This window comes from Rhynchophorus ferrugineus, unplaced genomic scaffold (genome assembly GCF_030347505.1).
Source record: "Rhynchophorus ferrugineus isolate W39M unplaced genomic scaffold, kcgeb_rfMv2 rfM3, whole genome shotgun sequence".
Classification (NCBI taxonomy): domain Eukaryota; kingdom Metazoa; phylum Arthropoda; class Insecta; order Coleoptera; family Curculionidae; genus Rhynchophorus; species Rhynchophorus ferrugineus.
The window spans coordinates 47762195-47787244 of record NW_027472582.1 but is presented as its reverse complement, the minus strand read 5'-3'; the positions used below and the strand labels follow the sequence as shown (position 1 = coordinate 47787244).

The 25050-nt window shown below is 31.7% G+C and overlaps 3 protein-coding genes across 7 annotated transcripts; 2 read left to right on the top strand and 1 right to left on the bottom strand.

Moving 5' to 3' along the window:
- Window positions 1-30: 30 nt before the first annotated feature.
- Gyf (GIGYF family protein Gyf) lies at window positions 31-10768 on the bottom strand. 3 transcript variants are annotated; one of them, XM_076401224.1, is made up of 22 exons: window positions 10662-10768; window positions 10168-10278; window positions 9865-9997; window positions 9283-9562; window positions 8968-9188; window positions 8758-8907; window positions 8430-8626; window positions 8196-8373; window positions 7937-8097; window positions 7689-7875; window positions 7550-7636; window positions 7279-7492; window positions 7001-7158; window positions 6822-6944; window positions 6592-6768; window positions 6363-6540; window positions 6035-6300; window positions 5837-5980; window positions 5229-5477; window positions 2729-2876; window positions 2438-2669; window positions 31-325 (listed from the first exon to the last, which is right to left on the bottom strand). In XM_076401224.1, the coding sequence occupies exons 1-22, from the start codon at window positions 10739-10741 to the stop codon at window positions 283-285; spliced, it is 3717 nt and encodes a 1238-aa protein (XP_076257339.1). In that variant the 5' UTR covers window positions 10742-10768; the 3' UTR covers window positions 31-282. The 3 variants fall into 3 exon arrangements, with proteins under 3 accessions (XP_076257339.1, XP_076257337.1, XP_076257338.1); XM_076401222.1 differs by having other exon boundaries at window positions 2446-2669; XM_076401223.1 differs by having other exon boundaries at window positions 2446-2669; window positions 7550-7633.
- Window positions 10769-10990: 222 nt separating this feature from the next.
- On the top strand, window positions 10991-13045 carry Fkbp59 (FK506-binding protein 59kD). Its single transcript, XM_076401255.1, has 6 exons — window positions 10991-11462; window positions 11517-11659; window positions 11745-11868; window positions 11923-12321; window positions 12391-12749; window positions 12817-13045. The coding sequence occupies exons 1-6, from the start codon at window positions 11252-11254 to the stop codon at window positions 12967-12969; spliced, it is 1389 nt and encodes a 462-aa protein (XP_076257370.1). The 5' UTR covers window positions 10991-11251; the 3' UTR covers window positions 12970-13045.
- Window positions 13046-13736: 691 nt separating this feature from the next.
- On the top strand, window positions 13737-24591 carry LOC143193714 (E3 ubiquitin-protein ligase TRIM33). 3 transcript variants are annotated; one of them, XM_076400032.1, is made up of 15 exons: window positions 13737-14390; window positions 14447-14672; window positions 14733-14993; window positions 16316-16426; window positions 16480-16787; window positions 18093-18319; window positions 18373-18505; window positions 18571-18755; window positions 18873-19042; window positions 19111-19259; window positions 19320-19610; window positions 19665-19863; window positions 20343-20526; window positions 20587-20739; window positions 23132-24591. In XM_076400032.1, the coding sequence occupies exons 1-15, from the start codon at window positions 13958-13960 to the stop codon at window positions 23285-23287; spliced, it is 3186 nt and encodes a 1061-aa protein (XP_076256147.1). In that variant the 5' UTR covers window positions 13737-13957; the 3' UTR covers window positions 23288-24591. The 3 variants fall into 3 exon arrangements, with proteins under 3 accessions (XP_076256147.1, XP_076256146.1, XP_076256148.1); XM_076400031.1 differs by having other exon boundaries at window positions 19108-19259; XM_076400033.1 differs by lacking the exons at window positions 20343-20526; window positions 20587-20739; window positions 23132-24591 and adding an exon at window positions 19941-20079 and having other exon boundaries at window positions 13759-14390; window positions 19108-19259.
- Window positions 24592-25050: the final 459 nt, after the last annotated feature.

Here is a 25050-nt window from a genome sequence, read left to right as displayed (position 1 = left end):
TGGGGTTTTGTAATAAATCAAAGACATGCGTTTTATGTAAAAACTAATATGGTTATTTAAAACAAAAATTTATTCCACATAAATAAGCAATCATTAAACTAGAAAACGGTCTTATAAATCATTATATATATAATATAGAACATTAAAGGTACAATTAACAAATATCTATTCTTGCCATCATTCGAATGATAGCGAAGAATTAAGAAGTATCACCGTAATCTCGATCACCAACGTTGATTCTGTCAGGAGCAGACGTCACATTAAATCCTAGTATTCTGGAATCTACTTTAAGCATTTTTGATTTTTTGCTTTTTTTGTTTTTACCCTGAAAAAGACGGAATCTTATAATATAACTAAATGGAATAAGGAATAAAATATAAAAGAAAATAATGATTTCTTTATAATTTGGATAAAATAGTTTGTCCTTTTGTTAACTTTAGATAAATTCAATGTTACCCATAAGCTAAAGATGTAGAAGATTAACGTCATTGATACAGTTAAAAAATAACTTTTAATGGCTAAAAGTTTTCAACAGTTATCGCTGACGGAAGCATGCCTTACTGTCACTGTTGAAAGGTAACATCTCATTTTTTCTATCGTATTATATTTCTATATATATATATATATAGCGGTAAAGTTATACCCGTCAGCGGAAAGCAAATGGTTACCTTTCTTTAGTTTTATTGATGGTTAGAGTAATAAGCGTTAGAGCAACTTAGTTCAGTAAATTCTGAACGGTTCAAGGCCATTTGTTTGCCAGAAGTATTCAATGAAAAAGGTGAATTATTTTCCATCACGAACATGCAAGTTTTTATGAACACTTTGACCAGGTACATAGAATCACAGACACCATTGAAAAAGCCTAAGAAAGTTTGCTCCACTACATTCTTGGGCGCCGAATTCAAGTTGAGTTCAAGCCGAATCTGGTTAAATGTTATGAAAATTGATCACAACACAAGTGCATTTTTACGGAGAATATTTTGAAAAAACAATAAGTCCTACTTTGAATTAAATATTGACATAATTTTTCATTATTGGGTCAGAAATATATTTCCCAGCAATCTTCGTATTAGATTTTCATTCACTTCAATATTCCACATATTCAAGCATATAACACAACACCGAAACATGAATGATCTTCAAGAAATGCTCCACATTATCAAATCTTCCTGAATAGTCTAGGAAATGCCCCTGCAATACAGGTTGGTTTCGTCGTACCCCTCACGTACGTACACGTACTTTACAACTCATGGATTTCAAATCAAGATCCGATTGTACAAATTGTTCAATATATAAGGTTGAGATAAATATAATTTCGTTTTTTTTGCACCATATGGCTATAAAGTCAAACATTTGTAGTAATACTTATTCAATCTAGTTATACTATAGTTTGAAAGCTAAGAGCCCATAAAATATTCTGATAAATACTTGGGCTTCTATATGAAGATTCTGATTTTAAATTAAGCGCTAAATTAAATTGCTGGTATGAAGACTAGTGTTATAATTGACCTGCTCGTTTCCGGAAATTTCGATGTTCAAAAAGCCGATGAAATTCTTGAAAATATCGAGCTAGATCAAGATCTACCTATCTACAATATATATTGTGCATGCGTTGCGAAACTCAATATTCGACTATAAAACAGTTTACAACCCTTTACATACAAAAGGATTCCAAAAGAAGATAGGTACTTGGGTTCCACATGAATTAACGGTCAAAAATGTAATAGTTTAGATTTGTGAATCGTTGCGAGAACGAAACGAAATCGATTAAAACGAATGATTATGGTCTATGAAGAATGGATCACGTAGGACTACACGTGGAAAAAAAGTGACAAAAAAAGCTCGGAGAAACTTCACAAATGGTTAGAAACTCCGATGCAAAATTTTTCGTGGGATTGGAAAAGGATTGTTCAGGAACTACTCGAAGGCCAGATCATTTATTCTGCTAAATAATGCGATTGAACAAGGCGATTAAAAATAATAACAGCTGTTGCCCTGCTCGACTGCCATTTATTCCATTATTCTTAAAAACTCTCTTAATAGTGTAAAGTTGGCTTCAAAAAGGGTTTTGAAAATCACCTGGTTTAATTTTTCGCCCAGAGAATTCAGATGTTCTACAGTCACGGAATTATAGTTTTACCAGAAACACAGCAAAAGATCAATGGAAAGGGCATATATATACCAATGATTAAAATTGTTAGGAATAAATTCCCTTTGAAAAATAATACACAAAATAAATCGCCCAACCCACTATAATAATATAACCCATACTTCAGGGTTACTGAAAAATCCAAATTGAGTTGTTATATATGCCCTGTAAATATATAATTATATATTATTATAAAATGAAAGTACTACCCAAAACATTGAATTTGTGTTCTTGGTTTTGAGTAGTAGCACACTTTAGTAGAAACTTGAAACATAACTGGGTACTAACATTCGTACCTTGACTTCTTGAAATTCCATATTGTGTTGTGCGGGAGTAATGGCGGGAGCTGGCGAGCACATATCATCTTTGTGAGATTCTTTCGATTTAAATGAACGCCTTTTCTCTAAAAAACTGTTTGCAAATTGTTGCGTCATATTGTTTTCTCCTAAGTACTCTTTGCAATATTCTCGTACTTCAAAAGCAGACTCAATATCACGCAAAAAAGTTACAAACGTCGGAACTAAAGAAGAAACATCTCTTAGATATTGGACTTAATATAGATTATCTATATTAACTTACCATCAACATTCGTTGAAATGTTTTCTAAAGCTTTGTAACACCAACTAGTAAATTCATCGTCAATATTGTTGTTATGGTTGTTTTTCTTGGAAGCAGGTTGTTCTTCCTTTTTCGTTTTAGTCTTTTGCTGTTTTGGTAGAGGCGGTGCCTGTAAAAGTAAATTACTCAATATTAATTAGAATTATATCTACTTTTTTTTTTGTTACGTCTTTCATTAGATATGCTTAGTGCAATCTTTCAATCAATATATAAAAATAATTTATTACTATCGTTCTGTTATACTTTCATCAATATACAAGCAAGACGAATGTGGAAAAATGCATTCAATTGTATTTTCCAAATTAAAATTGAATTAGACTTAAAAGTTAAGATTAAACACTTATATGCAAGTTCATGTGGTTTGGCTCACTTCAATCTTCTTTTGCTAAAGAGCTTGGTAGAATCATCAGTCATTAAAGAAAGATACACTGTACATTAGATCGCTGAGCACTATGGACACAAGAGTGTTTTACGCCTTTCTCCCTATATTCAATTCAATCAGATAGATATGGGGTGTAACAACTAATTACTACAATGGACATGCAGGTCGAGAGGGATATACAACTAAGAAATGTATGGATATATGGAAAGAAGCATTGTCTCTAAAAACACTTTTGTTCTAGGTGAACTATCAGACAAATAGAAGAAGGAATGGAAATGGTGCAATCGCGAATATATTGAAAATTAATATGTTAGTGGATAACTTGAACAGTGACCTGAAGAGTGGCAGTAACTGAATGAAACTTTAAGAATGTAGGCTTCCCAATTCTAAATGCATTAGGGGAAACAGTGATGAAATAAGGAGCACAGTAATATCAAAATGACTTGATAAAGCAATATAAGATGAAATTGCAAAGAATAACTAAACGTAAATAGATAGTCTCTAATATAAGTTAAATACATTATTTGAATATATAATTACTAATTAGGTGGACTAAGCCTCTAGGGGACATACATACATACATACATAAGAAAAAGCGCCTGGAACTCTACCCATAGATTGTGTTGAAAATAGATCAATGTAAATATAATAGAACAACCCAACACTACAAATTATTGTGCAGTTAAAACAGATAAGGCGTTCATGTGAAGAAAGGTCTAAAATTATTGACAACTTACACATCACATGCTATTGCAAATTTCAATGGGATCCAGCTAGAACAAGTGTAGGAGTTCAAGTATTTAGGATCAGTAATACAGGAGAAGAAGCTGGAATCAACCCGCCGAATCGGCCACGTCACAGCAGCTCTTGCTTCTCTAGGGTGAGTGTGGAAGAGAAATACGTGGAAATATTAAATAAGACTAAATTGGGCTTATTTCGAACGCTTGGCTCCGGGACTTCTTTTATTACACATTGTTACACTCTAACATGCTTGAGGTGTTTCAAATGCGATGGCTACGGAAAATTCTAGCACATATTTCTCTCCGTGATGGCATAGGAAATGAAGTCATTTGTTTAAGATGAGACAATGAGTGCACAATTGAAAGCAAATTTCAGAGACCCAGATTGGTTTGGACATGTCTGTCCAATAAAAAGTGAATGAATGGATGCAATTATGCAAAATGTTCTTAAAAACAGACAATGCATTTAATATGATGAACTACTTAATCGATTGATATAGATGTTGAGGCTTTATCATTTTTCAAGATATATTTCGCGTTACAGAGCCATATGGCTTGGGAATTGATTATGAAAAGACCAAAGTATTGACAACGGACGGAACTATTGTAAATCTTAACGAGATGCAGTTACAGTGTAGGAGTTCAGGCAATTGGGATCAGTAATGGGGGAAAAGAAAATGGTATCCATTTCAGAAATGAAATTCTGAAAATTTAATAGGCCAAGCTGCAGAAGCTTTTGCTTCTCTAAGATGATGCGTGAAGAGAGAAAGAAAGAATATACCAGAATTAAGATCAAAATTTACTGTATGACATCGAGACATGGACACTGTTAAAGTTCGACATCTGTAATTTAATGCTTTCCGAGATATTATTATTATTTCCGATATTAGAACTAAAGTAATTCATTTAAGATGTGACACTCTGTGCACAATTGAGGGACAAATTCGGATACCATATCACCAAATGTAGCGTGACTTAATGAAAAATATTGTCATGAGGCAGCAAAAGCAACATATTGGTTGAAAAGTACACTCTCACTGGGGTCGACTATGGATTGATGATGATGATGAATTTTAAAATATTTAAATTAAACTTCGTATTATTTTTACTGATCATTTTATGAATATTGGTTTTTCTATAAAACATTTTTGCTAACATATTATTTTTGTAGAGTACTCTATTTTTTATTAGCTGTCGATAAGTTCAGGTATAGACTGGAATTACTTATTGATAATCCTGAACTCCTCGGATCGATACTCTATTATTAATACAATTAATGTCCATGTATCTTATAAATATATATATGTATATATAATTTGTTGAAAATAATAATAAGTACCTGTTTGGAAGAATTATTAATAGTTGACATTGAACTGCTCTTAGATACATTGGACGGTTTGTTTGGCTGCTGTTTGGGAGCAGGTTCTTCCCAAAAGCCGCTGGTGTTGACAGTGGAAGACCATTGAGAATTGGTCGAGGACGCGCTGGCCCAGGTAAGGGTCTGTCCACTCCAAATACTGTTTGTGGTTGGCAATTGAGGAACTTCGCGGGCCTCTTTTTCTTTACGCAGCCTAGCTTCTGAAACCTCCTGCAACATATTATCGGATGATATCAAGATGCTCCTTAAATTTGAGATTTATAATTCAATTATTTGAATTTAGTTTTAATTTTGCTGAATTTATATTGAAATAATTATATAATTTTCGTAGTAACATCGATCCGTGTGTAAATTATTGAGCTGCTCAAAATAAAAAAAAACTAACATAGGAGATCATGAGAAGGAAAACGACCTGTATACTACAATATTATAATACTAGTAGCAAAGAACAATACTCTGGAAAACAACAATTATTGGTAATAACACTGAATTTACAAAAAATCTTTTAAAATTATACAGCAATATTAATGACGCTAACAAATACTAAATTAATAAAATTAACTTCTAACCTTAGCTAATCTTTCTTGTTCTTCTGCTTGAATTTCTGCCAAGGATTTAACTTTTCGTGGTTCTAAAGGTTTCTTTGCCCAGCCCAATTGGATACTGCCTGGTTTTTCAAGATGCTGCTGTTGTAGCATTTTCTGCTCCTTCTCCTGGTAGCAAAGGATCATATTGATTGTTCAAGTAAACTAAACGACCAAACTTGCCTGTAGGGCTTTCTGCGCTAAAGCGGCTTCTTGAGCCTTTTTCTCCTTTTCTGCTTTTTGAATTTCTGCCAAACTTAAGCCTAGATTGGAATTAGCTTGTGACCACGGAGCGCTCTTGGTTAAAGAAATCTGTTCTTGTCGTCTTTCCTCTGCTCGCTGTCTTTCCTCTTTCTCTCTTTGTTCTTTTTCTTTCTGGATTCTTTCCTCTTCTATTTTCTTTATTTCTTCCGCTTTCTTTCTGGCTTCTTCTTCTAGTTTTCTTTGCTCTGAATTATAGTTTCGGCATTATAATTTAATTTTAATACATCACTACTGATAGAGTGCAAACCTTTGAGTTTCCTTTTTTCTTCCAATTCCCTTTGACGTTTCTCTTCAGCTTCCTTTTTTGCTTTCTCGATTTCCTTTTTAATTCGCTCTTCCTCTTTTTTCTTCTTTTCAGCTTCTACCTTCCTTTCCATTTCTAATTTTCGCTGTTCCTGCTTTCTTTTCTCCTTCTCTTCAGCTTCCTGGATTAAACTATTTAAATAACTGATATTAATTATGAGGGATATTAATACCTTCTTTAACTGTTCTTCTTCAGCCTTCTTTTTTTTCTTTTGTTCCTTATCATCTTCCTTGTGTTTGTTTTCTTTATGTTTTTCAGACTTTTTAGCTTTCTCCTTTTCACTGTGTAGTGGCTCATGCTGTTTTTTTGGTGAGCTTTCTGGCTGGTTTTGCTCTGAATGTGATGATTGCTAAATGAAAAAAAGGTATTATCTCTACATTGTTCCAAAAAATAAAATCTTACAGTAGGTGCAGGGGTAGGTTGTTGAATATCCCACATTGATAGAGGAGGATCAGGTCCAGACCACTGTTGAGGTGGAGATACATTATTTGATGCAAATTGATTCTGAGGCCATAAAGATTCAACCTAAAGCAAAAGTTACCTATTTAATCAACACTTTTAGCCTTAAAAATGTTTAATACCTGATTTTGTTTTTGCTGATGCAGCTGTTTCAGCAAGCTAGCTATGGGATCATTTTCTATTGGCATGCTGTGCTCAACGGAACTAGGTCTTGGCACATTCATACCTAGCCCACTATTTAATCCCATTGGTATAGTAGATATAGGTATTCCTGGTGTTCCTAGGTAAATAAAATAAACATAGCTCTAGATACAAAGTTCAAGTATGTTTAAAGATAGATTAACACGCGTAATTGTATTTATTTTGTAATAAGTAACCTACAAAACATAATTATAAGTACCTAATGGGGCACTTGATAGACCAGGCAAGTTAGTGGGGATATTTTCTGGCGGCAGAGGTCCTGGAATACCTGTCGGTAACTGATTGGGTAGCGAACCAGGTAATCGATTTTGCATTGACAAAAAATTGGTCATATGAATCATGTGTGGATCTATAGCACCAGGCATGTTAGGAGGCCGCTTATCCAGTATATTAGTTGACGGCAGCTTATGGGCCTAATGATGAAATCTCCTTAGTATACTAAATATTAGTTCTTCAAAAGGTTTATTTACCTGCTGTTGCAACTGACTTAACATATGCATAAGGGGATTGCTCGTCGGGGGTTGTGGGATATACTGTAAGTCTTGGTGTGTCGGCTGCTTAAATAAAAAGACTAAGAATTGATATTTAATTAATTATTACCTTAATTACTTGTTGCATAATCAGTCTTTGGGCAGCAAGTTCCTGTTGTTGTAGATTAAGAGCACCCCAGGTATCTGACATAACACCTGCTGGGGCTGTTGGTTTATAAGTTGCTAACTGTGTCAGGTATTGATACTGCAGAAGATCACCTTCAGGTATCTTTGATATGTCAAGTTTTAAAACAGGAAACCGCACACTAAAACATAAATCAACTTCATAAAAGGAAATTGAATTTTTTAATACCATTTCAGTCATACTTTGCCTGGAATGGATTTCCACCACCAGATAGAGCTACCAAATCACCCAAAAGACAAAATCTTTCATCACATTGCCGTCTAATTTTTAAATCTTGACCAAAGTAGCCTGCCTTGTACCATTCCGTCATTTCCATGGCAGTAAATGGTCCTTGCATTTGGCCCTACAAATTAATAATTCATTTTTAATTCTACTTCAAAAAACCAACCTTATTACATGTGATTAAAAATAGTATTAAATAAAAACAATTATATTTAATACCTGTGGATCTTGATAAAACCATTTCTCTTGGCCAGGAACACTTAAATTTGGGGGTGGTGGCAAATTAGATATATCAAAAGTATTATGTGGTTGGCCCTGTTTGAGAGTTTCCTCCTCAGCACTGACTAGTTTTAACACAAAATCTTCCTGTAATTTTTCTAATTCATTTTCCTCCACCCTTAAATCAAATAATCATAAAACAATGTCTCATTATGATTAAACCAATTAAATTACTTATTTTCAACTTGAACAATAGGTTGCTGGTTTTCAGTAGCATTTGGTGGGTCTTTCATTTTTGGTGCTTCTTTAAAATTGTTTGTTTCAATCGGCGTTTTCTCCAAAATTACATCATCCGCCGGTATTATCTCCTCATCAGTAAAATTATGTTCTTTTGATGGCACTTCGATAGTTTTCGACGATAATGGTTTATCCTACAAATAAAATATAATATGGATAAATATATGTGAATGTGATTTTTGTCTCAACATTTTACAATAGTGTATTATATATGATAAAAAATATATCCAATTTAATATATTAGTTACTTAATATGTAATAGTACCTCCTGAATTTTATCAGCTTCTGTATCTTTATTGACCAGTGATATTGTTGATTTTGAAGGGAACAAAGGTGGATGAGTTTTTTGGGATATATGTTGTTGTGATGTTGATTTTTGCAAACCATCTCTCCTAGCACTGTTTTTACTTTCACCCTGAAAAACACATAACCAATGAATAACTGACATTCTTTAATGAAATATTACATTAAGGACCTGTTCATCATCTGATCCATGGAATGCTCCTCGGTCGTCAAATGATCCCCCACTCTCCAACGGGTTTTCATTAGCCCATTCTGGCAAATGATCTTCGTTATCCCATGACTTACGGTTCAGCTGGCCCCGATTGATATCATGCCAGCTAGGCCGCATACCTCTTTCAGGTGGACCAGACCTCTCTTCTCCATCAGTTTCACCCCTCCAACTAGTGGAACGCCCTATGATTAGAGTTATTAATCAATAACTTCAGAAGTATTAAAATGGAATAAAAGACAATACTTTTAAACTACACTAAAATTATTTTTATATTACCCCATTTTTCAAGAGCTCCTCTTCCAGATGACATCCTCCAACCTTCATCTTCCTCATTATTTCTAGATCTTCTCCAGTTATCCATAGGGCGTGTGTTATATTCTTTTCTGGGACTCCAATCTGATTGCTCTCCATTTCCCCAACCTTCATAGTTAGAGGTTCTAGTAAAAGGTTGGTATGTAGTACGACCCCTACCTCCACGACCTCCACGTTCGAGTGATCCTCCTCTGCCTCTTGGAGGACCACCCAAATTTGTTGGTCTATTTTGCCAAATACCTCTCTAAAAAACAATTTAGCAATACCATACTTTATCAATATATAACAATTGTTACACACAAAGTTGTAAACTTAATAGACATGCATGATTAATCTCTTTGTATAAACATCTATAGGAATTCAATTCACTATTATAGATTGATCATGGATGCTTATTAAACTTACAGTTGTATGTGCAGCCATATTAATTTAATTCCATATACATGCTATATAAATAACTTCTGTTATCATAATACTTCATTTTAGAGAACCTAATTATATTATTTATTTTTAATAATAGTATAAAACTTGATCGTATAAACTTACTTCTTCATCAGTAGTTGGTAGTAATGCCAAAGGTGGTAATGTTGGTTCTGAATATAAATACTTAAAATTGGGGAGATAATTTGGAGGTTTTATGTTTCGATCAAATAATGCCAACATTTCCTCCCTACCATATCTAAAAAGTATGTTAGATTAAAATTAAGCATATACATATATACACACACATGTATATGCTTATATATGTATATATATATAAATATGTATATGCTTATATATGTATATATATATATATATATATATATATATATATATAATATATATATATATATATATATACATACTTACCGATAATCAGCTAGCTGACATCGAGTGGTTGTACTGGTTCCTCCTCCAGTATTCCCATCAGATGATAGATTACGAATCCAGTCAGGACCAAAAGTCATTGAGTCAGTCATACTAAAATAAATGATATACAAATCAAATTAGCCACAGAAAACACTTTTAAACATTTAAAAAGTGGCATTTAATAGGGCAATGTAAAAAGTCTCAATATGGAGGCAACTATTTATAGATATCCAAAATATCTAAAACTAAATTATTTATCAACCAACAAGAAAGATTAAATACATGTTTATTGTCACAAACATCATTTTAATTAAAGTGGTAAAGCAATCATGATGATACAAGTGTCAGTAGGGCCCCAAGGCGAATCTAGGTGGCAATTTTTTCATAAGAAAAAATTGCTCAAAATGGGATACAAAGATCATCCGTCTTTTATATAGTATTCGTTGTGTCACTACTAAATTGACAAAAATCCTTGGTAAATTATTCAGAATTACCTGAAAATTATTTCGTTTTTACACCTCGAAATTGCGATCAACATAAATGGCTGAAGCCCAAATTGTAGGTTATCGCGCATGTGCCTTTTGTCAAATGCCACAGACCAAATATATCACCAATCAAAAGTAAATGTTCCTAGATTTAAATTTTTTATATAAGTACTTTTATAAATGGATTGTTAAACAATTTTCCTAGGTCAATTATTTCTTAATTAATTAAGGAGTTTATGTTTTTGTATAATATATAAATAAATATGAAAACCACCTTGATGAGTAATGTTTTAGATTCTAATTTAATGAAATTATTATTAAAGCATAACCTTAAATTTCAACTGACATTTCTATATTTATTTTTTATATACATCTTCATTATAAAAACAAAAATATTCACTTTAGTAGGATATGGTTTACACGGTCATTTAAACCGCTCTAAAAGAATAATATATTTTTTTGTGGTTTTATAATCATCTAGAGGTTTTCAATTTTATTTATGCCCGATAATAATTTATCGATTAAATAAATACTGTAGGATTTCAATTATATAGAAGACCATTATTTCGCATTAATAAGGACTATTTAATTATATTAAAATGCGTTTAATATCCGATACGTATAATAAAACTGATCTTTCCTTGGATGGTAGTGGAAGTCTAGTAATTGAAACAATAAAGGAAGGATCCGGAACATTCCCAGTAAGTGGATCTAAAGTTAAAATACATTATACGGGTACATTTGAGGATGGTACAAAATTTGATTCAAGTTATGACCGAAAGCAGCCTTTGGTATTTACTTTAGCACAAGGTAGTAACATTATATACATGAATTAACTGCAATAAGTACAAATATATGTTAAAGGAACTGTGATAAAAGGATTAGAGATGGGTGTAAGCAATATGAAAAAGGGCGGAAGAGCTGTATTGACTTGCTTTCCTCAGTATGCTTATGGTGAGTCTGGATACCCACCAAAAATCCCCCCAAATTCTACATTAAAATTTGATGTAAGTTCAATATATTATATTTTGAACTTAACAAGTAATCATTATTGTAGCGCAATGTCATTATATATTATATTATTACATACAGGTCGAATTATTAGATTGGATAGGTGAAGATCTTAGTCCAAATGAAGACGGTGGTATAGAAAAGGTTGAAATTTTACAACCTGGACATGGCTATTTAACTCCCAAAGATGGTTCTCAAGTGGATAGTATATTGTGATGATATATTTCAATACTTTTAAATTATTTCTGGCCTCTTTTAGTTCATATCAGAGGTGAATTTGAAGGCAGAGTATTTGAAGATAGAGATGTTTCATTTATTATTGGTGAGGGCTCTGAAGAAAATATAATTGAAGGTGTTGAAAGATCACTTGTGAAATTAAGATCTAAGGAATGTGTTAGACTGAAAATTAAACCTAAGTATGCTTTCGATAAGGAGGGGCATGCCGGTTATAATATTCCACCAAATGCTTTAGTGGAGTATGTCGTAACTCTTAAGAATTTTGAAAAAACAAAAGATCTTTGGGCACTTGATTTGGGAGAGATAATTTGTCAATGCAAACTTTTTAAAGGGAAAGGCACACAGTACTTTAAGAATGGAAAGTTTGATCTTGCAAACAAATTGTTTATAAAAATGGAATCTTATTTGCAAAATGAAAAAGGTATGTTCCATATTAAATAACTTTAACATTTTGTACATTTTTATACTAAGCTTTGATATGTTTTTTAAGATAATGATCCTGAAATAGAAAAAGAAAGAAAGACTTTGCTACTGGCAGCTTACTTGAATTCGACTTTATGCAATTTGAAAATGAACAACTTTTATGATGCTAAAGCTAAAGCATGCCGAGCCTTAAGCATTGAGCCAAAAAATGAAAAAGGACTATATAGAAGAGGCCAAGCTCTAATGGGCATTGGGGATGTGCAGAATGCATATAATGATTTTGCTGAATGTTTAAAAATTGATCCCAAAAATTTGGCTGCTAAATCTCAGCTTGCTGTATGCAACAAGATATTAAAGGAACAGTTACAAAAAGAAAAAAAGGTTTATGCCAATATGTTTGATAAATTTGCTAAGATGGATACGCAGGTAAGTCATGAATAGTTACTTTACTGCTTTTAATAAGGTTTGATTTAAACTTATATGTTATATAAAGCGAGAGGAAAGTGCTAAAGAAAAAGAACCTAATGTCATGAGTTGCGTCGGTGAGTGGGGTAAAGAGGACAGAGAGAGAGAGCCTAGTGAATTTGAAAAGGAAAATCCTAACATTTTGATGCTTAACAGCAGTGGAGAATTTAAAGATATGTAATTGTGTTAATTTTAACTACTAGTATCATATAGTGTCAATTTTTTTATTATTATTTAATATATTAACCTAAATATTCTACGTTGTTTTTTTTTCTTATAGTCACTAAAACTGTAATCATTGTTGATTTAAACCACACTATTGAGGTACAAATGCTCAAAACATTGAAACAAGCTCGATGAAACAATTCGCTTAATTAATATCTACACCGCATAATGTAAATAGATTCACATCACTATAGACAACACTATTCTGATGATTAAAAGCAAACTTGCAAAAAGAGTAGGTGATGGATCAGTATACAATATTTAAAAATATAATTGTACATTTGAATAAAAACTAATTTCAAAATTAAAATATTTTGTTTTATGTACGTGTAAATAATAATGTGTTGAAATCAAAAGTAGTAATTTAAACATTTCAATATTTTAAAAATAATTTTTAAATTAATTCCACTGGGATTTCGATTTTGAATTTCATTGAGTTATTTTTAATATTGAAAATGAAGGTGAAAATTATCTTAAGAAAAAAAAGAATTTACCGAAGAAATATATATATATATATATATATATATATATATATATATATATATATATATATATATATATCCATTAAATTATACTTCTATTTTATTTTAATTTTTATTAAATTTTAGAAGGTTTACTAATTTTAAATATTCATATTATTAAAATTACTGATTAACCTGAAACTCTTCCTTTCTTATAAATGTATTTTTTAGGGATATTTACTTGTCAATTTTGTCAGCCTTCTTAGTAACTAGCCTCGAAAGTTGAAAGGCGTCTTTGAAACTGTCACTTTAATGAAGCAATTTCCAAGATTTCCTCTCAAACAAAATATTATGGAAAAACAACCACCTCGCGGAATTATTATTACGTTATAATCAGTGCAGATTCGGACTATCATGTTTTGGATTTTAAGTGAATTTGTTTAATTTATATTTTCAAAACTTTTTCGTTTAAGAAAAAGTGTAATGACCATGGCTGAATCTAAAATGTTTTTAAACGACCCAAATTTGCTGGGTGACCTCAATTCTACAGTACCAAGCTTAGGTGAAAACTTATTTAGTACAGATAATGAAAATTTACAAATGTTGGATAACTATTTACATACCAATACTACAAATGCTATGTCAGAACATTTGGCTAATTCATTAAATGAACCTGGAGGTACTCTAACAGCTCAAAAAGATGTTACTAAAGAAGGTTGTTGTTCAAACACCAGTGAGGAGCAACACGTGGAAAGTCCCACAGCTACTCGTGAAGGATTCACCTTTAAGTGTGTTTATTGTGATCGAAACTTAGGACCTAATGACAACCCCAGACTATTAGAGTGTCTACATAATTCTTGTGCAAGTTGTATCAATAGTAAGTTATATGAACACAATGAATCTTCAAATGCAACAAGTAAGTTAATGAATGGTTTAAAATGATCTTGTATTTTATTCTAATTGCTTTTTAAGGTCATAATATAACATGTCCTCTATGTAATATTAATTGTGATTCTACTAGAATAATTGAGAATCAGTTTTTAATTGATCTTTCTGCTTCTGATGAAGGATCAACAAATAATACAGTATCAAAAGCCGATTTAAAATGTAGTAGCTGTAGTGATGAAGCTATTGCAACTAGTTTCTGTGCTGATTGTTCAGAGTTTATTTGTGACAATTGTGTACAGGCACATCAAAGGTATTCTAAATGTTATGTTGTAGTGTGGTAGTAATGGAATATTTTTATTTGACTTATTAGATTAAAAATAACTAAGGATCATACTATAAAAACAAAAGAAGAAGGATTAAATGAACAGAACGCTGTTTCAAATGGAACTTCAAATAATTTGTTTTGTGGAAACCACCCTCATGAAAAATTGTCTTTATTTTGTGAGACATGTGACAAATTAACTTGTAGAGATTGTCAGTTAATTGAACACCGAGAACACAAATATAAATTTACAAATGAGATAGCCTCTGAAGCGAAGAAATATATTGCAGATATGCTTAAAGACGTTGGGTAAGTTATAAGAAATTTTGTTTTTATTTAGTTGACAAACAACATTTTAATGATTTCATGAATAGATTTTTACATTTCCATTCCCTCTTTCTCCATTTTAATATTTTACTTTTTCATGTCAAATTATTCCAAGTTGACAAAACATCTGAATAATAATGTAACATACTTTTAAATATACTATGTTATAAATGATGTGATTTAAGCTTGTTATAATTTAAATATGCAACTAGTATATAAAGTCAGAGATAATTTGTAACAGAACCATAGTTATTGTATTTGACAATTTAAGTACATATGTTAAAAATGTTTACGTTACTTTCAATCTTTGTGTTTCATATATTTTTTTATCCAATAATAATTGAAACCTTTTGTTTTATTGACTTTTAAAAGGTTAATCATCAGATGATTTTAAAATCACATATCTATTCAAAATTCTTCCATTCTTGCTCTGTTATATATTTCTTCGCAATATTAAACTTTATCTATTTGAAAGTTTTAAAATTTTTACCCTATGAAAAGAATGAAAATAAAAAGTAAAATTTGAAGAAACAAAAATAACTATTATAAATGGTAAAATACTTGCAGCTGTTTTAACGTAATTTTTTTTGTGTGCATTGGGTAGGCTTAGAAGATGTCAATTGGTAGTCTGACTCAGTCAGTTGCTATGTAATTAAACAACAAGCAATATCAATGCCAACAATTTTATTAAGAATTATGAAACAATTTTGTTAGTGATGTTCCAATCATATATGCTGCAGTTTGCACAAGTACCAAAAGTTACACCCTAAAATACTCACTACTCAATTGGTGCAAGAATTAAAGCTCCGCTCTGTAGGCTTCGATGTTGGCGTGAGAATTAAGAAGATTATCAGATATTAAACCTATTTTACAACGCCAATAATATTGATCAATAAAGTGTAAAGTGTAAAGAAATTAAATGTAAAGAGGATTCAAATTAAATGAGTATCGTGAAGGCGAATATTTATACCTTCAGAAGTATACTTTAATAATCAATTTAATGCTTTTTCGATAGCCGAACTACATTTCAGTCCATTAAAAATAAATTTTCTTTTAAGACTATAATATTTGCAGTAACTATTAATTGTTGGAATATTTGGTATATATATTAAACTAAAAAACCATCCAAGATGTATTGAGCCAAAACATTTTCTGTTTTATTTTGTTAAACAAGTGCAGATCTTCAAATTAAGTACAAATTGATATCTCATTTTTTAAAACAGCATGATTGAAGATGATATTTTATATGACTGCAGTAATGTAATTTAGTATTATAAAAGAATAATTATAATTAATTATTTTAGTTATAAAAGAGCATTACTTACCAGTGCAATGAAAGTTATTGATGATAGACAGAATTTAATCACAGAAAAGAAACAAGCTTTAGTCAAGGAAATTACACATTTGGTTGTTAAGTAAGAATTAAGAATAATAAGATGTACAGCATATTTAACACTGAGTTTTATAGATTGACTCAAACAATTAGTACACGTGGTAAGCAACTTGTTGGAAAGCTCACAGAAGTATGTGACTCAAAACAAAAAACTTTACAAGAGAAAAAACTAGCGTTGGAGCAACTTTCGAAAATGACTGATCATTGTATTAAATTTACGCAGTATGCTTTGGATAATGGCAGTGATATGGCATTATTATACAGCAAAAAGCAAGTAACTGAACATTTGAAGAGAATTAAATGCAAAAGGGCAGACATTCCAAATCCTGAAATTCCAGTACGCATTCATTTGGCATTGGATAAAGTTCCAGAACTCGTCAGAAGTAAGTAAAAGACCAGATTAGGCCGTCTCCTATTAATTTTTAATTATGTGTTTATGCCTTCGTGTTAGGCCTTTCAACAGGTAATTATATTACGTTTAATTGTGGTTTGATGGTATTGTGCAAGTCTAATATGTTTTATATAATTAACATATTTTTAAAGGACATTAGGACCAGGAATTAATTTTTATAATTATTTTTTACTTTAATCGGTATTTAAGGAAAACTAGTGCAAAATATATCTTATGATTTACAACTTCGTTCGTGCATTTTCTAGCAACATAACGTGTTCAAAGAATGACATCGGGTTTTTGAGTGTATCCTAGATTTGGTAGGTATGCTGTGTGCGTGAGAACTTTTTATTCGAATTATTTAGTGTATTTTTCATACTTTTTGCATCCGTTATGTTTGTTAATCTTTTCTACATTAAATTAAAATAGTATGACAAAAGATTATAGAGCTATGGGACCATGTTTAATGGTGTCAATGTAACCATTGTCAATATTTAACAACAACGTTACCTTCCGAAATATGAATATATATAAATATGTTTATTTGACTCTGAATACATAGGATTATGTTAAATTGAAATGTTGACTTAACTGATATTCTAGATATTTAGAGGGAAAGAAATTGCAGGGAAGTTCGAACCTTCATCTGCGTGACACAATACTTCATTGGCGTACTTCATTTGTCCAAATTTCTGCATACTGTGTCTATTATAATACTAGGTTTCTACACCACGTTTATTTGAATGACTTATTTTATAAGTATCGGATGTTCATGCGTTTCACTCAACATACTTTGTCTAGGAACTATTTTTTGTTTAAAATAACATAAAATATTTCATCAATATTATTATTTAAATAACTTTATGGACTACTGAACACGATATGTAGCAATATTTTCTTACCAGTTTTTTTTTCTTCGTTCTTGCGCTATTTTAAAACATTTGTGCCTAACTGTGCAATTATTTAATAGCCAAAAATAAATAATTTCGCGGAATCCGGTATTTCCTACGGGACCTAATTTAGAAATGGCTATATAGCACTTAGAAGAATTAGTTTCTGTTCATAATTGACCAGATTTTGGCAAATTAATTTTTTTGATAGCACTGCCAATGATTGGGTTAAAATTACAAATTATGCACACACATTGAATCATTCAACAACTTTATATTTAATCGCAATTAAACTTTACTATGCTGAATTTCTTAGTTTCGTTTTATATTAACTTAATTCAATATGTTGAATATAGTGAGTTTGGTTCATTAAGAGTGTCTGTTTTCTTGTCTTTTCTCATTTGTAGTGATGCAAACAATTGGACAAATTGTTGTCGATGGGCGAGTATATCCATCGCAAACAACTTCTCCTGGAGCTGCTCAGTATCCTCCGAATCAATCTCCCAGTCCTGGACAAATGCGGCCGCCGCAACAGCAATCGCCTATTAGTCCATTGCTACAACAACCCACTCCTTCTACTTACCAAACAAATCAACCACAACCCCAGCAACAATCACAAACGCCCCAGCAACAAGTACTGAATTAATTAATGCTCTATTTAAAAAAGTAACGCTTTATTGTTGTCAGGTTGCTATTAGAATGGGAAATCCTCCTCCATATTCACAGTATCAAAACAACAATCAGCAACAATACAATCAGCAGCAAAGCATACAGAATATAAGTCAAGCGTTAACCCAAAATAACATGTCCCAACAATTTGGTAAATTCTTATTAACCATTATGTATTGCAGATTTGATTTAATATTGATATTAACTTTATTAAAGGACAAAACCATATGAATAATCGTATGCAGAACATGGGACCTCCATCTTTGAACATTCCACAAGCAGGTCAATTAACCTTAACACAACAAATTAACATGAGTAGAATGCAAAGACCCTCGATGCAACGTTCGATAATACCGAGAATGTCAGGAAATTCATTGGGAATGAATCAACAACAACAACAGGTTTGTGCAATAGGATATATGCAAAGTCTAGATTAAAATTTTTTAAAATATATAAGTGTTTATGTATCATTGTATTCTTTATACATTTATTTACCTTAATTTATTGTATACAATTAGGTATCATCTTCTACTCATCCACAAGGTATGATGCAGGATAGAAGTAATTTGCGTCATCTTCTACAGCCCAATAATAATGGGCCAATTTATATTCAGACGGGTCCATCACAATATCAAGCTATTCAACCACATCAATTCCAGAGTAGATTTCCAGGAACACAACCTATCAGGTACTGTTTAAAAAAAATATATTTGTATTTCCTTCTTAAAGAAATAGTAAATCACACGTTTAAAGTAGATTTGGCGGACAACAGCAGCAATTAAGAATGATAATGCCAAATCAGCAACAGAATCAAAATAGGGTTGTTTTACCACAACAGAGATCTCAAACTCAATATTCACCAGCTTCTGGTGGAGCAAAGTGGCATACACCACAGCAAACTATAAGTAAGATTAATGATTATTATGTAGTTAAACCATATGTATAATCAATAATGTTTAATACAGATGGCCCAAGTAATATAACTAATTCGAATCGGTCAACGGTAAACTTACCCACCATTAATGACAATTTTAAAATCACCTTACGTCAACAACCAGAGCAAAACAAGAATAACGCACCAGCAACAGTGACGTCTACAATTCCAAAAACTCCGAGTCCTAATCATATTCAGGGTCATCAAGAGACAGAGCGTAGTTTGGACAAGTTTTGTGAAGAGTCTGTTAAGGATCTCATGGCCACCATTGCCAAGTTAGATTCAAATGGAGTTCAGGTCTTGGCAGAAGGCAGACAGAAAGGTTATTTAATAATGCGGTGTCAGTAATTTTTTTCTTATATGTTTTTTCTTTCAGGTGGTTCGCCTCATGTGGATAGTTCCACTGGTGACACACAGCCTGCGACTAAAATCAAATCGGAATTAATGGATACAGGAAAAGATGATCCTAATGAGGACTGGTGCGCAGTTTGTATGGATGGTGGAGAATTGGTGTGTTGTGATAAATGCCCCAAAGTTTTCCACCATTGTTGTCATATTCCAAATCTAAGTGTGGAGTAAGTGCTTGAGAATTACCTGAACATTTTATTATAATTATATATATCTTATTATATTCACACATTTTTGTTCGTAGCTTTGTTTAAGAAATGTTTCTCTTAACATAGACTGATTTTTCATGAGTTTGCTTCTACATTCTTCTATTTTGTTTGGAGATGGAGGATTGGGGCTAATTTTCTAACTTCTTAGGAGCCGTTGAATAAAGCAGAAATTGTTATCTTTTATTATGTAAATCTTATTATATTTTGAGGCTTCTATAAGTCAAATGAAAATATTTATACTTATATTCCCAATATACAATTTATATGATATAATTTTTGCAAAACTCTGTAGTTCTAGTATTAATGATTGTCGTTTATCCTGTAAGATAATAAAATTAACTAAAATTTTATGGTTGAGTTATTACACTCATCATTGTTTACCATACCATTAGTTTAAAATTACATTGAAAAAACTAAATATTATTATTTTATTCCAGAGAAAATGACACATGGCAGTGTTTGCTGTGTATGAACTTTGCTGATATACCAGAAAATATCTTGAATGAAAGAAAGGAGGGAGAATTGAGTCTAAAAGAGAGAAAGATTGCCGAACGTCTAGTATTGGAGCTGTACTGTCAGTACGAGACAAGTTTACCATTTCGGGAGGCGATTGGTCCAGAGGTACAGTAAATGTAGGAAGACGATATTTTCGAAACTATTTCAATTTCTTCTTACTTTCAGAATGTGGAATATCATCAGATTGTTAAAAAACCGATGTCGTTGGATGTGATCAGACAACGGCTTAATTGGGCTGCTGAAAATCATTATATACATATCGAAGATTTAGTCAAAGATGTGCGTTTGATGTTTAAAAATGCTTATCTGTTTAATCCCGTAAGTATCAGTTTTTATAGTTCGGTAAAGCTAGGTATATGTTACATTTTGTTTTTGTCTTAATTTGCTGTGGTTTTAAGAATTAGAAGTACTTATCCTACCTTAGACCCTTCAGTTTAACATCTATGTTACTGAATGCGAGTATGTTGTTGATTACTGCGTTGTAAAATAGTTTTACTCTCTATAATCTTTAATCACTAAGCCATTATTATCTAGGACTTGGAGAACCTCAACAACCTAATGTGCAGATGTGGAGCCTCTGTTGATGTCTTTGTGCATAGTCCTTGATAACATTATCGATAGTTTCTATCTTCGGGTCCTTATACAGATTGTTGTTACAAATATGCTATAAAGCATCAACAATATCATAGTGCCATATTTTGGAGTCTTTGTATGATATTTATATTGTTTTGTATGACCCTAGAGTTGAACATTATTCACTGAAGTTCACATATTCAGTGAATCTGGTCAGTCGTAAAATTGTATTTTCAGAAACTAAATTGTTGCTTCAAAATAAGATGTTTTTCTTCAATGATTGGTTTTATTCTTTTCAATCGAAGTTTTTAAAATAATTTGGACATTCATTCATTTCATGAAGTGGCTTTTTTGGTTTAGGAATCATAATTACTTCAGCCATCTTCCGCAATTGTAGTATATATTGTAGTCTGAATTGAGCATTTTTATGTTGATCTTAATTAGTGCTTTTCTTGGCGGTTCCTTTAATATTTTCCCGGCAATAGTGTCAAAACTAGTCTTTTTTGCGCTAATATTATTTTTAATTTTTTTTTAAACATTGGTCAAAGTGACAAATGCAATTTTTAGCCTTTCCTGTCTGGCTCAGGGTAATGATTTAACGTCATCGACTGTATGGAGTTGAAAGATTCTCTTGCGGTATTCTGTATATCTTGTCCTTTTCCTGATTATCTCTGGCCCAGTTCCCATCCTCATTTTATATGGGCAGGCGGGGGCACTGCTTAAGCCCACGCAGAAGTTCACTCATGGTGTCATTTTTTAATTGTTTAATTTCATGACTCATTTTTAATGTAAGTCTATTCAATTTAGTTTTATCCTACTGAGCTCTGGAATAATACAATTTTTTCCTCGTTCTTAACTGCGAATATGGACCGATATCTGTACAGAATTATAAGGGATGCGCATCACGATAAAAAATAAATAATAAAATGTATATAGAATAAATATTTTAGGCAAGGGTTTAAAAAACTCAGTAAATCTTTCTTTTTGCTGCTTTTAAAAGGTCTTTCAATATAGATTAATTTTCAGTTGTGGCATTAACACTTTTCTCTTTAAATGAAGTAAGTAGCGATTAAAAGGCTTAGATTACTATTCTTTGATCGATGGGTTTAATTATATTTATATCGTTTCTGTTCAAAGCCAGATCGGCCTTAAAATATTTTTATTTATTTAATTAGGCTTCAATTTCAGGAACATAAAGAATGGAAAAGTAGCACTTATGCATGCATAACCTATGCTTTCTCTCCATTTGTGTAAATCACTAGTCAGTTGCAATACAATATCAAGGTGTAATGTTTATCATAGAATAACTATAATATCTATCTTTTGCTATCTTGAAATTAAAGGACTTTTCAATTTTAGGTATGAAAGTTTTGTTTGATATTCTTTTCCAACACAAGGCAGTTCCAATCTGCTTTAAATATTTGTTCAAGTTTAAATCTTCGGGAAATCTTTCTTCTGCGTTCACCTTCATGTTCATTACCAGTTGCATAACCCGTGACTTCCTATGGACTTTTTAGGGTCATGTTTTTCTAGACACAGAAGGCTTTGATAAGTTTATTTGTTATTAATTTTTAAATCCGTTAAAACCATTGTAATCTGCACATCTGGGTTTGTTCTTCGACTGTGCATTAATTATTTCATTTTAATCAAATATATTTTTTTAATGCGCTCTCGAATATTTGAATTTGTTTTAAGCATCGCATTTAGAATAGTTCCAAGATTGCATATGTCAGACTGCAGTAGTGTGTCGAAGTCTTAGAACCATCAGAAAAACCGATTACACCAGAATTCGAAAGAGCCTGATTTTACTGCTCTTGATATATCATTTGCTCTTCCATTTTGACGAAAATTTGATAGAAACGAACAGTTGAAAGAGCTTAATTTAGGCGTAGTATTTTTCAGTTTATTTTGATATTTATCTAATTATACTCTTTGTAAATGCTGCCTGGACTTCATTTCACAATAAGTAATCAAGAGAGATCAGGCGGATATCGCTTGATTTGAATATAATGGTCGTTAATAAAAATATGATCTAATCAATTAATTGGTTTTAATAGCTGTAAAAGTTTTAAACTTCAATTGATTTAATTGGATTTAGATCAGTTTTATCATAATTATATATGTGTTATTTTATTAGATCGATACCCAGGTATACGCAGATGCCAAGGTTTTGGAGAAATTTTTTGATGAACAACTGGAAAAATTTTTGCCAGCCTACGCCTATGAAACATTCGAGGAAGATGACGAAATCCGACCTCCTAATAAAAAGTATCGACGGATTATTAGCGACTGACAAATAGTTCATGGGGCAAATAACACCGTTTATTTCTCCCTATAGTATATATGTATGGAAACGTAGGACACAATTTCTCAGTAGTTAGTTGCGGGCATTGGACTATGAACAAGACTAAACGCGAAACATGTAAAATATATTATGTATATAAGAATGTTTATTTCTGAAAGATTTTTTTCATTATCAATTTATCATTGATACGTCTGATACGTAAATCCAAAAACAGGGATGAGTTTAAAATGATAAGTATACTAAAGGAGGTGTTGATGAGTTTTATCTGCAACTGTTCATATATATAAGGCAAATCAAATCTCTTTAAACACATATATCTCTGGATATGTATAGTTGCATTTGAGACTGGAAATTTATCTCTCTCTAACATATGTCTGTATGTATAAACATATACACACATTATCATTACCACAGAAATTATTCGCAGAATAGGATGTGTTAAAGGAATCAAATTATAGAGTATATACATGTTCTTTCGTGTATATTTATTGATTGGTGACATTATGTCATAGTATATTATGTTAGCATAAAAGATATTTATTTAAAGTTTGTTTATATATACTTGAAAAATCATGTTTTAATGATGTTTATTATTTTTAAGTAACATAAGTCATATATTTTTAATATTAAATTAAGAAAGTTATGTATGCAGGATGAAAACTTATTGAAATAGATAAAAAATGTGAGGTATCAAATGTAATGAGTTTCAGAGTAACATTATTGTATCCTTTACTGATTACATATTTTTGAAGTAATATGAAATAGCATTTTACTAATTTTTAATAGATTTTCAGACTGTCCTTGTGATTGAGGTTGACTCCCATATAGATCGTATTAATTTGCCACATTTGTGACTTTGTTTTATTTCAAGAGAATTTATTTTCTGTTCAAACGCGGGAGGGTTATTGTCAAAGCGGACTTGCAGTAATAGTACTTACTGGGCTGCTGATTGTTTCTTCAGACAGTAATGTCAGATTTTTGTTGGAATTGAAATTTTTTTTATATATAGAAATTAGTTTACTAAAAATTCGCATGTTCACTCCACTGGCATACTATGATTGTAACTTAATGCTAATCATTATGATAATTATACCATAGATTCAGATTGTAGATTAGGCCAGATGTATTATTCAATTATATAGTGAAGATTATTTTATATTTTTCCACCATTATAATAATCATATACAATTCATAAGAGATCCTGTTGTTCCAAATCAGATTAATTTCTGTTGACTTGTAAAAAGGGAAACAAATTAAAATCAAAAAATAAAAATTAATAATGGGAAAAATAAGTGCTTGTTTTTATAATTAATCCCTGTTAATCACTATCATCTTTAGATTTTGGTTGAAATGTATACTCTCGGAACATTCCAGTTATTTTTTTTAATGTTTTAAAGTCTCCTTTTTACCAACGAGGGTTTATGGGTCTACTGTTTAACGTGGGCTCCGAACCACGGTCCTCGGCACTAAACCTACCGACTGACGAGAGCAAACTTAGAAATAATCCCAGAAGACATCCGGTCTTACCCAGCGTTACTGGCGTGACTGGGGTCATTTTTCTTGCCGGATTTTGACTCTTGCCTAGGACAAATAAACATTAAACAATCACAAACATACATTTACGACCGTGTCCCAGCAGGATTCGAACCCGCGATTATCGCAACAGTAGGTTTTAAACATCCTGTCGCCTTTAAAACTGCGCCAATTAAGCTGGCAGATGGCGCTTATATCGGTCTAAGAAACCTGACAAA

Excerpts from the sequence above, each read along its gene's own strand:
- Fkbp59 (XM_076401255.1), top strand. The coding sequence starts at position 11,252 with ATGCGTTTAATATCCGATACGTATAATAAAACTGATCTTTCCTTGGAT. Across the intron at positions 11,660-11,744 it reads ATTCTACATTAAAATTTGAT|GTCGAATTATTAGATTGGAT; the intron begins GTAAGTTCAATA and ends TATTACATACAG. Across the intron at positions 12,750-12,816 it reads TTGCTAAGATGGATACGCAG|CGAGAGGAAAGTGCTAAAGA; the intron begins GTAAGTCATGAA and ends TGTTATATAAAG.
- LOC143193714 (XM_076400031.1), top strand. The coding sequence starts at position 13,958 with ATGACCATGGCTGAATCTAAAATGTTTTTAAACGACCCAAATTTGCTG. Across the intron at positions 16,788-18,092 it reads AGTTCCAGAACTCGTCAGAA|TGATGCAAACAATTGGACAA; the intron begins GTAAGTAAAAGA and ends TCTCATTTGTAG. Across the intron at positions 18,506-18,570 it reads TAACATGTCCCAACAATTTG|GACAAAACCATATGAATAAT; the intron begins GTAAATTCTTAT and ends ACTTTATTAAAG.
- Gyf (XM_076401222.1), bottom strand. The coding sequence starts at position 10,741 with ATGCGCGATAACCTACAATTTGGGCTTCAGCCATTTATGTTGATCGCA. Across the intron at positions 7,876-7,936 it reads GGAAATCCATTCCAGGCAAA|TGTGCGGTTTCCTGTTTTAA; the intron begins GTATGACTGAAA and ends TTTATGTTTTAG. Across the intron at positions 7,493-7,549 it reads TAAGTCAGTTGCAACAGCAG|GCCCATAAGCTGCCGTCAAC; the intron begins GTAAATAAACCT and ends TTTCATCATTAG.